A 14,520-nucleotide genomic window follows, 5' to 3' on the forward strand; every position below is an offset into this window, starting at 1 on the left:
TTCCAACATCCCTGGTGATTTCACAGTGTTGTCTGTATGGTCGGGGAGACTACGACCAAAATCTGCTCTGGTCTGTGTTCCTACCAAAACCTCCCTACATGAATCGTTTTTGATCTCTTAGAGGGAGCGCTTGGAGACAGCCAGGATTTCTAAAATACTGGCTACATCCCAAATCAAAACCAGCAAGATTTTTGCAAATCTCCATTCTGACTGCAGGCACACTGAGCCTTGCTCTTACAAAGACCCTGTGAATGCTTTGTTTTTGCCACAATCATAGTGAGGTTAGGTTGATGCCATTGCTGTTATCTTACAATAAATTGCTGAAAGACAGACCCTGGGAACCACAACACAACTCAGAGTTATAATCACAGGCTCTTAAAACAAGGGTGATACCTGCTCTCTATGGCTGGGCTGCACCAACAATTTACTTTGCAAATCAGTATTTAGTAGGTAAATCAGTGCCTCTCTGGGTCTCAGACTGTCATACATAATTCACAATGAACTAAATACTAAATGATAATATAATGAGGTGGTACAGAATATGAAGGAAAACTCGACAAAGCGTTCACTGTACACAAGCACATAGATTTATTTATACAAATATATTATGTATAACAATTGCATATCAACAGTTTGTTGTCTTTTTTAGTCTTTACTGTAAGTACGGGACCATCAGATTCAAAAATGTAAGTCAATTAAGAAAGAGTACCTGTGATTTAAAGATACAAAAAGGGATCTGTTGTGTTGAGATGTTCTGCTTGAAGACTGAACGATTCAAAACCTTTCTGAATATCCTACAAAACCTGAGCACAGAGGCGACCAAATGCAAAAGCTCTGGCATTAAGTGACCTCTGTGCTGACAGGTTATTTAGGAAAATGGTAATATTTGGCAACGTGGCACGTATTATGCATGAAGAAGAAATCTGCTCTGCTGGACTTGTGCAATTAAATGTAATGTCGATCAGAAAGGATTAAAGGTGAAAATGACACTTTCTGTCAATAAATGCAAATTTAAAATAACAATCAGCAACATTTCCATGAAAATGCATCTTTAAAACTTTATGGCAGCTTTTCATTCACTGTTCTTAAACATGCAGTGTCTGGATGGTCTCTCCTGGGGAAACAAAAAATCCTCGAGCATACATGAAGTGATGCGTTTAATGTTTCAGATTTGTTTGGGATAAACAGAAGAAGAAGCAGCCTAAGCGGTAAAGCCTTCGTGGTTAAACAAAGTAGAGAAAAAAAGAGCGCCACCTACAGAAAAAATAACACAAGACACAAAGATAAACAAATCTCTGGGAAGTGCAGAGCAAACAAAACAAAACAAGGAGCGCTTAGCACCAAAGATGGAGATGACTGAAACGTAAACCACTTCAGCTCTGCTACTGGGGTCGGTAGAGAGGCGTTTAAAGTCAGATTTCTCTCACAGGTACGGAGGAAAAATGATTGTCAAAACAGAAACGCAGGGAACAGATCTACAAGAACTATGTGCTAGTATTTTATACAATGAATAGATTTTAAATAATACATAATATTTAAAAGGAACAATAAAACTTTATGCTAAATCTCTGATCTCATAAACTATAAAATAGACAAGTCTGAAAAATAAACATAATTATAGAATATTTTAATTTAATTCTGCTCAAATGAAACCTGGTGACATTCTGTTTGTCAGGTTGATTTGTTAAAATCTCTTACTTTTCTGGATAAATCTCATTTGGGAGGAGCTTAAAAAGTCTGTTAATAATCGCAGTTATTGCACATTAATTGATCATGCCACTTGTAAATCAATAATCTCTTTGAATGGCACAGATTTGGACGAAGAAGCTGCCTTACAGTACATAAGACCCAGTTTGCTTTACAATGATTTACACTTGCACCTATGCCATAATAAACTCTGTATATATGTCACGCGTCCGATCGTGAAGTTTTAGTGGTGAAATGTAAGAATCGAACTGAATGTGTGTTATTGCTAAACCTACAAGATACAAAATCTTTTCCTGCTACAATATAGAAGGTAAAAAAGAGTTCACGTTTATCCAAAACAGGACAAGTTTGACACGAGAAAAAAAAAGAAAAAAGAAACCAAATGGTCATTCATACAGAGACACAAGCACCAAGTTGAGGAATCAATAGAAACACCACTGTACAAATGATATCTATGGCAAAGATGGCAAAGGTGCCACGGTGCAATGGATGTCAGTAAGCAATCAAAAATGGATGACTGTAAACAAAACAACAAACACAAGAAGAAAAAGGTTCCAGTAAGAGTCACAACCGGGGAGAACAACTTATAAAAGGGAATACAAAGTTAAAATGGACGACTTTCAGTGCTAGCCTCCCTCTTGCTCGATTTTCAAAGCACCAAATTTCGGGACAGACTTCTCTCTCTCTCTGTTTTTGCTCAGTAATCGGTGGTACACTGGAAAGGAGAGAGTGAGTAAAAAGAGTCTTCTGCTTGTTGGTTTCCGCCACGACGCAGAGATTCCTCTGGGATCCTCAATGCAAACAAGATGGTCTCTGAGATCCACCTTTTTATTCGCTCTCCTTCACTTCTTCTTCTTTTGGAACAACCTGCAGATCGTGCAGAAAGAGGAACAGACTGAGAGCAATGCCTCAGAGCTTGTATTTTCAGTGCTATCAAGCTAATTCTATCTTTCCTGATTATTTTACTGACTGATTAGAGTGTTTAATTGCTATTTTAGTCTCATACCAGCTTCAAATCCTTGTTAAATCCATTATCGCTGACTTGTAAAATGCAATCACTGTTCTGGGATCTCTGTTCTGGGTGTGTGTGCGTGTCAGGCTTGCCAGCGCTCCTGCTTTTGGAATGACAGCCTTGCTTTTAAGGCACTGTTATGCCATCATGTCACCCAAATGTCATGCCAAATACAAGAAAGCTGCAAAATTATTCCCTGATAAAACTAGAAGAGTGCACTCAGAAAAAGAATACTCAGATATATAACCCCTTTGTAACTAACTGTAACCTAATTACTTTTTAAAATCAGAAACTAGTTACATGCAAATAGTTACATGTAAGTAGTATGCTAATATCCTACACTTTCAGAAATAACGGTTCCAAAAGTTTTTTTCCTGAAGGGCTGAGGTTCTACCCACAACCATTTGAACCCTTTTTGGAAGAAAGAGTTCCTCAAGGGTTGTTGAAATCCTCAGAGAACTCTTTCGTCAAGGGTTCTTTGTACTGTAACATAAAAGGGTTCGCGGTAGAACACCATGGGTGGGTTCTAGATAAAACCCCTGGAATATAAAAGGGTTCATGGTGGAACACCCTGATACAGTTCTAGATAAAACTCCTGGAATATAAAGGTTGGTTTTAATGTCTCTCTGCAGCACCTTACCTTCTTTAATCTACCTCTGTGTGTGAAAGAAGACTTTTAATTTGAAGGGTACATGTTAACACTTCTGGTGTTGTATTTCTTACTTACACTTCCTGAAGTGCTGCTAATTTTTAGAGAATATGTTTCAAGGTAGAATTCATACAGTTTGCTATGTGAGGGAAGGTTCATTCTCAGTGTATATCGACTTGTTTCGTGTCGCTGCCTTTTGGCCAGGTTGTCACTGTGAATAAGAATTGGCTCTCAGTTGCCTTATGTGGTTAAATCAAGATAAAATAAATAACCGTTACAGAAAAAACACATGAATTTCACATGAGCAAATTCACTTTTGCAACTTTTCTTTTTAGCAAATGAATGTGAAAACATCCTTCAAGTGTGAAACTTTGCTCATGCATAATTTTGCACAGTGATGCTCAAACATTCAACTGTAGGACATTAAACTAGTGTAAAGTGAATGTATTTGTATTGTTGAGGTTTTATGTATAAATCTGTTACTTGAAAGAGAAGTTTGTCGAGGCATGTGTGCAGCGGGCCTGCTGTGTTGCTTGCAACACTAGTATGCAGAGACAGTCGGCTAGAATGAGGCATTTAGTGACTCCTTTCATTGTTTGTCTGTTCACAGGCACAGCGAGCATTTATGCAAAAGATACCCTGTGAACGCTTTGATTTTACTGCAATTATGGGGAGGTTATTTTGCTGGCTTGCGATATAGTATTGTTGAGGAACCACAATACAACACAGCTCAGAATTATTCCCACTACACAGGCTCTGAAAAAAGCAGGGTGATAGATTTTCCAACTACATCTGCAAACTTTCCCCATCGTCAAAATCTGTTGTCAAAACCTCGCTCCAGCTAGTTGTATAATGTTTGTGCTTGCGTTTCTGTGTGATGGACAGAGACACAGTGACGGAGAGAGAAGAACACCAGGCAAACTGGTGGCTTATGCTGCATTCTTGTCTGCTTTTGCGTGTCACTTGGTCAGCAGCCTCTTGGCCGCCACAGCAAATCTCTGTGGTCGGCATGCGGGCGTTGATAAAACATGATCCCTGCTCAGTTCCCTGTCTGTAGCTCCACCACAACACACTGTTACAAGCTCCTAAATACCTTCCCAAGCTGCACTGTGCCAAGTGCAAGACAAGAGATATGCTTCGGGGATTTAGCATCAAACGGGCAGTGCCACAGAGATCTTGGACACATGCCTGCCTCCAATACGTCAGGGAATAATTCGAGCAGTCTGGGTTGAATTAACTGTAGCGTGATATGATTTATCTTGTCTGATTAGTGTTTGAAAAGTTTCTTCTTGCCTCTAAGTTATTTTCACACGGTGAAAGTGTGACTTGCAGTGCAGAGCTTTGTGCTAAATTTGGACTATAAAAACACTGTCTAAAGCAGAGATATGCAGAGGTATGTAGCATTGCACGCTGCATCTGCTTATCCACGTACCTGCAGAGCATGAGGCACAGATGTAATCGGTTTAAGCTTGAATAATTCACAGCCCTTACAACAGAACCACTCGCAGAACACAGCAGAAGCGGTAATGTTTGCACAGACAATACCGGCGGCTAAGTTTGCAAAATATGCCACTGAGGTATACGGCTTCGTGCCGAGATGTAAATATCTGCTCCTGCCTGAACACGAGCCAATAAAAGTGGCTGCACGGCAAAGCAGAGCATGGCAAATAAGCCTCAAAAAAGGAGTTCACCTCCCTCCATCTTTATTCCTTGGCTGCATGCTTGCACAATGTTACTTTTAGAAACTGATGTATATCACATTTAAAGTAAAAAAAAACAGATGACATTAAATAAAATGAACATAATAGAACTTATGAATAAAGTTAATAAATAAAAACAACATCCAGTAGTAAAAGTAGGTTTTCTGAAGAGGCTGGAAAGATTTTTATAATTCTACAAAAATATTAAATGATAATACTGTATGTGGATATCTGCATCCACTATCCCCTTTATTTTACCTGCAGGCAAGTCCTAAAATAGCATACAGTACACTTCAGATCCAAAAATCCATGTTTAAGCTCAAAGATAATCTGTGCTCATCTCGACTTGATCTTAGTCCAGTTCAGGCTCAGCTGTCCAGACTGGGACTTTACCAAAATAACCAAAATAAAGCAATAAGACTCGAGGCAGCGCTTTTCACTGATTGTAGAGTAGCCAAGATCTGTTATTGTTGTTTTAGAAAACTGCTAAATTTATCTCTTGCTGCTGCAGGTAATACATACACGTTAAAGGAATTGTACTGACATTTTTGGAAAATTTGATTTTTTTTTCTCTGGCAGAGATTAAGATGAGAAGATCAATGCTACATTCAAATCTGTCCACTAAATATGAAGCTACAGCCAGGAGACAGGTTAGCTTAGCATAATGACTGGAGGCAGAGGGAAACCACTAAAAAGCCACAGTTTTTGTAAGGATTAACAGATTTACAGGGATTTCCAAGCTGCAACTATTCTACTTTCAGTCTTTATGCTAAGATAAAAATAAGCTAGGTTAACGGCTCAGTGTGCTTTAGAGGTCCTGGTTTCAACAGAGCTAAGCTAGCTATTTCCTCCTGCTTCCAGTCTATATGCTAAGCTAAGCTAACTGCTTACTGTACGTTAGAGGTCAATCTTCTCATCTAATTCTCAGCAAGAAAGCACTTTTCCAAAAATGTTGAGTATTCCTTGAAAGAAGCAGGTATGCAACTAGTTTTTGGGCAGTAGTTCACACTCTAAGCTATGTCAAGACTTTAACCAATGTACTTTCCTCCTTGCAACCGGGCAACTGCATGGAGTTGTCCGAATTTATAGCAGCATGACATCTTCCTCTTCTCTGGCGGGGTTTTGTGCTCCGGGTGTCCCGCCTTCAGCCACCCCTCACCCTTAAAGCAATGAAGCGCCTCACCTACGACATGTGGTTCTGCTGAGAGGTCAGGTTCTGCTGTTGCTGCTGCTGCATGAGGAGCTGCTGCTGCTGGCGCCGCCGGGCCGTGCGGAGCTTCTCAAAGCGAGCCTCCATCTCCTCCAGCACTTTGGGGGTGTAGCGAACCACCAGCTTCACACTGTCCTTGGCCGCCTTCAGCAGCTCCACCGCTTTCTCGTGGTGCTCGCCTTCCACGCTCTGCAGGGGGTTCAGAGACAGTGAAATATTAAAGGAAGCTGATTTGAATTTATTTTTAAAAATAGTAACTCCGGAAAAAAAAAGAATACTTCCACAGTGTTATTCAAGTCTCTCTGGTGGTTGGAGAAGTGTTTCTCCTCCTTAGTCAAGACATAAAATAAGATAAACTTTATTGATCCCACAGCAGGGAAATTCACTAATGATGTGCGCCACTTTGATCTTAATCACTCTACTAATTGTTGACTCATATTAAACTAGAAATCAAACACTGCTTCCTCATTTTAATTGAGGATCTGTATCGGAAGCAGTTTTAAATAATAAATAAGGGAAGAAATGCTTATATTCACTCTCCCTCCACTGTATGTCTCCCCAGACACGGCAGCAAATCGAAAGACTGGTCAGACCTACCACACCATTGACAGACAGGAGCTGATCCCCTCGCTTTAGGCCGCCGTGCCTCTCAGCCACGCCTCCGGGGATGATGCGGGAGATGTAGATAGGTGAGTTCTGCTCCTTGCCACCCATCACGTTGAAGCCCAGCCCTTCCTCTGTCTTAGGTAGCTCCACCACCCGTGGGTGGGAGTGACCTTCACTGGCTGCAAAGGCTGCAACTGTGGCCTAAAGGAGAAACAACACGGCTCATCTTACTACTAAATATCATATAATTCATATATTATATATGTATATCTGAGACATTATACAGTATAAACAAAACCACTGCTGTCAGCCTCCGCAGAATTTCTAATGTGTCACACTGGGTTGAACCGGATAGGAAGCATATGCTTTTCAGTGCAAGCCTAAGTGGGTAATTTGTTCCCTGAGTAAGTCTCCTAGGCTGCACATCCTCTCAGACAGCATAGTGCACATTAACTACCTCCTTCAAGAAAATAAAAGTCAAACCATGGGTGCAAATCCAAACTTAACCCTCTAGGTCCTATAACACTTCATTAGTAGAGCTTGTTGGCAGGTGTGCACAAACTACCTGCAAATGTAGAAAATGTTGTCTCAAACTCAGTCTAGCAATGAAAAACAAAAACTATTAAAACAAGTAAAATATATATGCAGAACTTGACAGGGTATTGCTGCCAAGTTTTCCTAGTGGCCACTCGTGGTACTGCAATGAAAAACAGAGGGTGAAAACTGCGCATGTTCAGTGGCCCATACAACCAGGAAGTAAATGCGGAAGCTAGAAAGAGTTTCAAAGTCAAGGTTCTTATACTAACTTGAGACAGGAAAAATGTATTGCACAAGCATCCTAACTTTCCAAAATCTTAAATAAACTCTCCTAACTGTATGATAATTGTTAAACTGTCCTAATTTTCACTCTTTCACCTGTAGCAGTAACTAATTTACAAACTAGCTAAATGTAGTGTTCCCAAACTGTAGGTAACAGTAGTGTTGGCTAACATTAGTGCTAGTGTTTGTAGGCTAGCTAATGGTAGTGTTTGCTAACAGCTGTCAGTGGTAGTTTTAGCTAAATTGTTGCTCTTTTATTTATTGCATTTACACAGTGGATGCTGGATATGGCAGAGAGGATTTCTGCTATCTTGGCCCACTCTGTTTCTTTTATCTCCAGGGTTAGTTTTGTTGTAAATTTCCCAGAAAGTACATCTTTGGATTTGTTTATTTAAAAAAACCAACAAGCATGAGAAAAGTAATGTTGCTTGCTGTAACAGATGGTCATACAAGTTCATAATGTTGGACTGAGAATTTCGTATTTCCTAATCTGAGATAAGATTAATGAAGTAAGATTGCTTCTGTAATATCAAATCCTATCTTAGACTCTTCCTAACATATCTCAAGACTTCAGATGAGAAGTGTCTGTAATATGGGGCCTGCATTGTAACTCCTATACTTTCTGTGATAATTGTTTGCCTAAATTTCATCACTGTTCACATCCTAAATAACTGCAAATCTATTCTTAAATCATTACTGACCAGCTCTAAGTATATATCATGTTATAATGTAAAGAATAATACAAGTAAAATATGGAAATATACAGTACATTTATCTTTAAGATAATTAGATGGATTTGAAAGCTCAGAAAGTTTGTAGACCTTTTTAGATTTTGTTACAAATGCTGTTCTCAAAGGTCAAGAATGAACTTCAGTGCTCAAATACATTTATCATCTTTGGCAAAACGTGAAAAACAAAGAAAATCGTCTTTATCACTTGAGACAACAGGCCTAAAACTAACCAAAGCACAGAAATGAGAGAAAAGCTCAATACCCTCTGGACAACGGTCTTTTCCTCACAGCTGGGTATCACTATCAAAACGGTGAAGGTTAAGCCTGGCGTGTAGTTGCAAATTCTAAAGGAAAAACAAAAGAGGCATTGCAGCTGCTTTTCTGTTTACTGATTTAAGAAAGAAAATCGATAGAACTAAAGGGACTGGCGCTATACACAACATAAACAACAGCAGATGAATTATACTTCATGCACTGGCAATCTTGTCTGAATGCAAATGTGTAGCTTTCGCAGCCACAAATCAACATGACAACAGTCCGGAACAAAATAATGTCTCCTTGTTTGAAGAAAACAGCAATTTTGAGGTTTTAAAAGTCTTGCAGCCTGCGGTTCTAGTCTTCTTCATTACACTCAAAATGAATGCAAAGGATGAAACCAATTTCAAAAGTATTACAAAATGATCGTGAAGGTGGACGGCGGTAACAAAGCGTTAGGATTTAGTCAGGGCCGGGGATTTAGACTCCACATGAGAAGTTCTCTGGCTTTCTAAGCACATGGATTAACACATCCAAGCTCAGACTGGAGGAGCAGCCAGACAACTTTCACCCTCTGTGTCTCTACCAGCTGGTTGATGTTGCTCGCTGGCTGTGGGGTTTCTTTGAACCCCAAGCCAAGCTCCTTGCTCCTTGCGTATTCAGAACAAAGCGCCCAGGAGCTTGTTAGCCGAGCCTGGGAAAGCTAATGGCAGACGAACAGAGAAGCAGACACCCCGTGCCCAGTGATCCACAGATGCATTGCCACAGGTGCCTCGCTGTCAAGTCGGCATCATCTATGATATGTGAGGTAGATCGGGATAAAAAAGGAGGAGGGGAGGCTCTGTCAGAAGCTTTTGCAGATGTGTATCCAAAATTCCCCAGCAGCAGACAAGTATCTTGGCACTTTGAGGTCTTTGATGCTCCCTCCAGGCAGCATCACCATCTCTGCTCTCTCGTACATATTCATATGCATCTACATTCATTTCTGCTCAAACTGTTCGCTCATTTCTCCCCTCTCTCCCGCCACCTTTTTTTTTAAATCTGGTTATTGTAGCCTGCCTCCCTTTTTCTCTCGCTGTCCTTTTCCTTTTCTTCCTCCCTCCCTCCCTGTCCCATTGTGAAGCTAAAAGGCAGCTCCTCAGCATGCAGACCATCGCCTCCCGGGCCTCACAGCACATCGACCTTCACAACTTTATCTGGCTTTCTGCGAACAAAAAAACAATCTGGCAGATGGCCGGCGCTGCTCACACACAGGAGGCATTTTAAATGAAAAGCTTGTATGAGGATCCTTATTGGGTAACCACACATGCACTGTACAGTATGACTTAATATATGACTGGATCATCAGCTCTCATTATTTTCTCTGGAGCCCGCACGGCCCTGATAGTCCCTGTCTCTATTAAGATCAGTAATAAGGGCCTCGAGCCAGGAATTAGGGGCTGAATTGATTTAATTAATGGAGCAATCAAAAAGAATCGAATGGTTCAGGTGAAACACAAATCTCAACTGTCGGGAGATTCGCCGTCTCGCTAACTAAAGAACTCGAGAGGCCGATGAACAGGAGCGTCGGCATATTTCACATATTTCATCATTATCACGGCAGCAGCTTATAGATTTCATCTTCAATGCTATTGCTACACTCTACAAGCTAAAGGCGCTGACTAGAACCATAAACTGGTCTTCGGCTCAGGTAGAACCTTTTATATGGTTCCACTTGGAACCTTTCTACCTAGAACTCAACATAAAGTGTTCTGTGAAAGGTGTTATAGTAAGAATTATAGTACATTTCTGCAAGAATTTCAACAATCTTTGAAGAACTCTGTCTTCTAAAAAAGGGTTCTTAATGGAACCCTTGGTCATCAAAAAAACCTTGATAAATCCTTTCACCAAAAAAGGGTTCTTCAGAAGCAAATGGCTCTCTGTAGAACCTGAGCTGTTGAAGAACCCTTCTGGAACCCTTATTTCTAATAGTGTACAGTATCTATCTTTTTTCCTTCAGACTCTTTATGTGATACTAATTGAATGTAATTGGCACTGTGGCCTCGTCTGGTTATTATCTCTAGAGAGAGTAAAAAACTTTTTAGAACATCCAGTTCTCCCAGTTTAGAACGTGCCCACAGCTAAGCCGGCTCAGGCCATTAGCTGTGTGCTTAATTGCCCAGTGGATGTGCAGTTTTAACACAGATTTAGGAGCAGCAACTTCTCAAAGTTTGGGGAAAAGAAAGAAAAGTAGGCAGGAGTTTTAAAGCTGCTTAAATCATGTCTTCATGGTTGCTCCAGGCTTAGAAAAAAAGATACAGATTTTTTTTTTCTTCCAGCTTAACCGTCACAGTTTCTCTGTAGAGTGAAATTCCTCTTCTCTAGTCATTAATAAAGATGGGATTCTTTTAGATCAGACAGTGGTACCCACGGTGTGGGGAGATGTCACCCTTCGGAGAGGCTTTAGGAAATCAGCTGACACAGTACAACATATAGCAGCATGCAGGTTATGGTGGATGAATGGGTCAAACACAGAACTTTCACCCAGGAGGCTGGGATTTGTGTCCTTTGTGAATCAGTTTTCGATGTAGTTGACTTACTATTTTCAGGTTTGTTTGCTTTTTCTGTTGCAGTTTGGTTGTTAGGTTTAGGAAAAGATCATAGTTTGGGTTAAACAGACTATTCTGGCAGAACACTTTCTATGTAATATGTTATCTTGTGCATCCTTTTTACAAACATAATTTGTGAGAAATGTGCTTATTTGCTTTTATTTGCGCAAAGAGTGAAATAAGACATCACTCTCATGTCTGTGCAGATAGAGATAGAATCAACAGGTGATTAGCTTAGCCTATCCTAACTTAAAGACTGACTAAAGCTAGTCTGGCTGAGTGTAAAGTTGAAGGTGATTAGCTTAGCTTTAACTTAAATTTAATTTTTTATGCTCCAAACAAACAAAAATATAGAAGTCAAAGAGTCAAATAGATATTTTTACTTTCTGCTTCCAGTAGTATTTGAGCTTAGCTAGTCACATCCTGGCTCTGGCTCCATACTTCCTGCACACATAATCTGACTTTTTTAATCTAAAGAGGGGAAATGAGTGAGCTTTAGAGGTGTTTACTTCCTGTTTTTATGCTTATCTAAGCTTATCACCTCCTGACTCCTAGATCCATACTTAACACAGAGATATGTGAGCGGTATCAATCTTAGCATCTAACTCTCAGCAAGAAAGCAACCTTTAACCAGGTGTTCAATTGCAATTCACCAGGCCCTGCTCTATTGTGCTCTAGGCAGACTGTTGTATGGTCATCTGAAGCATTGTACAATCTCTCTGCACACACACAAAGACACACTTCCCTCTGTTGTTGTCATCCATTTCTATTCACATCGTCCACCCACTCCCTGTGATGTAGGGGAGAGGAGTGGACCCAGCTGGACACTGAACCATTGAAGGACGGAGGGGTGCTCTCTCATCTCACCTGCCTGCATCTCATCATCCTCATTCTCCATATGAAACAGACAGGCCTAACCCCCGCTCATTGTTGTCTTTCACAAAAGCTTGTGTCTCTCGCAGGTGAGAGGCCCTGCAATTCATCAGATCAAGCTCATCTCATCTATTAAATACCAAAGTGTGATTATTCCATTCACGCTGCACCTGGAAATTTCTCTGTTCTGATTTCGTCCTTCACCTATAACACAGATGTACGCAACAAAAAAAAAAACCATCTGGCTGAAATATTAAATAGTAGAGTGGTAGAAGCAAAGATATAAAAAAGGATGAGCTTTTTCAATGACTGACATCTCATAGCGCTACATCAATAAACAGCTATGAGCTGTCATCTAAAAAAGCTGATATGAAGATTAAATTTCAAAGCCTGCCAAACGCATATAGAAATAGTTTCTCTTGGTTTGATATGAATGCGCACTAAAAACTTTGATCAACAAACAACAAAATGAAGAAATCAATCTAATACACGGAGCCTGTCAGTTGTGACAATAGCAAAACAAATGTGCTTTTATCATTATACTGTTTTACAGGGTAATTTTTCATCCAGGTTGTGTAACAGCAGGATAAAAAGTGACATCAGCGTTGATAGCAAACAAAATGTGTGTCTCTTTGGGAGTGAAGCAGATTAAAGATGGAAATCTCGTGGCTGCTAATCTGATGAGTCAGGGTGAACATTATGAAGAACTGACGAAAGATTTACGGCTCAAATCAAAGACATTTAGTGACTGAAGATCGTTGAAACGAGGATGAAGAGCTGGAGATTCCAGCGTGTTCATATTTAAGGAAAAAATGGCCTCGAAGACATTAAAGTTTAAGCACATTTTGTAATATACTGTCAGTCTTTGATCGGGGAGTAATTTAGAAGTCTGCTTTTGATGCCTATATCGATTACACATTTGACCTCGGAAGCAAAACTGAAGAGCTGATGGAATCTTTATGTAAATCTAACACTTTCTATAATACAGATAGCCTAAATAAAATGAGCCATTTAGTTTGATGCAGGTTGTAAGAATATCAATGTAACCACAGACTCTTGCAACTGCTCAAATGCTCAGTTATCAGGTCATTTCTCGCTCATTCCTTGGTAACTGCTCACATTTTTGTGTGCCTTATTGTATAGTAGGCGAGCCTCCTGCTCTCCAAATGAACTTCGGTTTTACATAAATTATTCCTAACACTGGTCTCAGAGTATAACCAAGAGCAAACAAAGATGTTAGCCCTCTGGATTAGCCATTGTAGCTGCACTGGGATCTACAGGGATCTACAGTACTTGCAGATACATTTGCTGGCAAACAAAAGTATGTACATGAGTGGGACTGTGGGTTTCTGTGAGAAGTATTGGACTGTTTTTTCTTCTTAGGAAATTCAAGAAAAACAAGTGCAATGGTTGGCTAGCCAGTGGACTTCCATTTCCCTTTGTAGTTAGCTAGTCAATTTAGTCTTATTTTTATAGCCCAGTATCTGCACAGCTACTACACACTGGTCAATAAATAAAGTTTTTATTTTTAAGTCCAGTTCAATGCTGGTGATCCAATTTCCAAGTCTGACCTATTTTTTTTTCTCCCAGTTTTTGACTTAATAATACGAGAAAAAAGTTTTGCCAGGTGAAACAAAAGTTTGTTATTGTAATACTTTATTTTGGCCACAGGAGGCTGACATAGACCCCCTACCTTTTGATCTAAACAGGACTAAAAGCTTTCATGTTTTCTTCAAGATGAGTTTTAATTTCTCCATACACTCTAAACCCAAAGTACAGTGTTAGCAAGTTATGTGAATTGACAGTCGCGTCTTTCTTTGCACTGCTTTTTGTTTCTAGCCAAACGAAAGACGACAAAACTCAGAGACAAGCATTTGAAAATAATGTCTAATGTCTCGCATATTTAAGTCGACAGGAACATAAATACAAACTACAGCTTAAACTCACTATTCAGTAAGTTTCAATTTGATTTTTTTAGCATAGCTTTCTCAAGAGGTAAACATGATCAAGAGTGAAACTAGGGTATGGATATTGTTTTGGCATGTAATATTGGCATTCAGCCTTTTGCCTTAATCTGACAGAACTGGCGCTCTCATGTGTTATTCCTTAATTACACACATACTCTTAATGAGGGCCATTAGTAAAGTAGAACATACTAATTTCATCCTGCTTTGGCCAGGAGAAAAGATGAGATACCATTAACAGAAGGTTCACCACTCATTAGTTACAGCCATATTCAATTTTTTTTTTTTATTTCACATAATAACCGATGAAGAGATCTTACCTTGGCTGTAGCCCTCGCTTGGTACTCTGGACAGCCATTCACTGTGATTGTTTCATGCATGTACTGGTACACCTGAAGGAAATGAA

General features: G+C 39.8%; 1 protein-coding gene across 1 annotated transcript in view; it reads right to left on the minus strand.

Annotated features, from left to right (window-relative positions):
* Nucleotides 1–564: 564 nt before the first annotated feature.
* Nucleotides 565–14,520, minus strand: part of lin7a (lin-7 homolog A (C. elegans)) — a 50,657-nt gene continuing 36,701 nt past the window's right edge. The window contains exons 3-6 of the mRNA XM_084711115.1: nucleotides 14,435–14,506; nucleotides 6,876–7,085; nucleotides 6,252–6,467; nucleotides 565–2,574 (exon numbers count right to left, since the gene is read on the minus strand). Coding sequence (XP_084567241.1) covers nucleotides 6,252–6,467; nucleotides 6,876–7,085; nucleotides 14,435–14,506 — 498 coding nt within the window. The 3' untranslated portion in view covers nucleotides 565–2,574. The remainder of the gene's footprint in view (nucleotides 2,575–6,251; nucleotides 6,468–6,875; nucleotides 7,086–14,434; nucleotides 14,507–14,520) is intronic.

The sequence above is a fragment of the Lutjanus erythropterus genome, chromosome 22 (genome assembly GCF_056507025.1).
Source record: "Lutjanus erythropterus isolate fLutEry1 chromosome 22, fLutEry1.hap2, whole genome shotgun sequence".
Lineage (NCBI taxonomy): Eukaryota > Metazoa > Chordata > Actinopteri > Lutjaniformes > Lutjanidae > Lutjanus > Lutjanus erythropterus.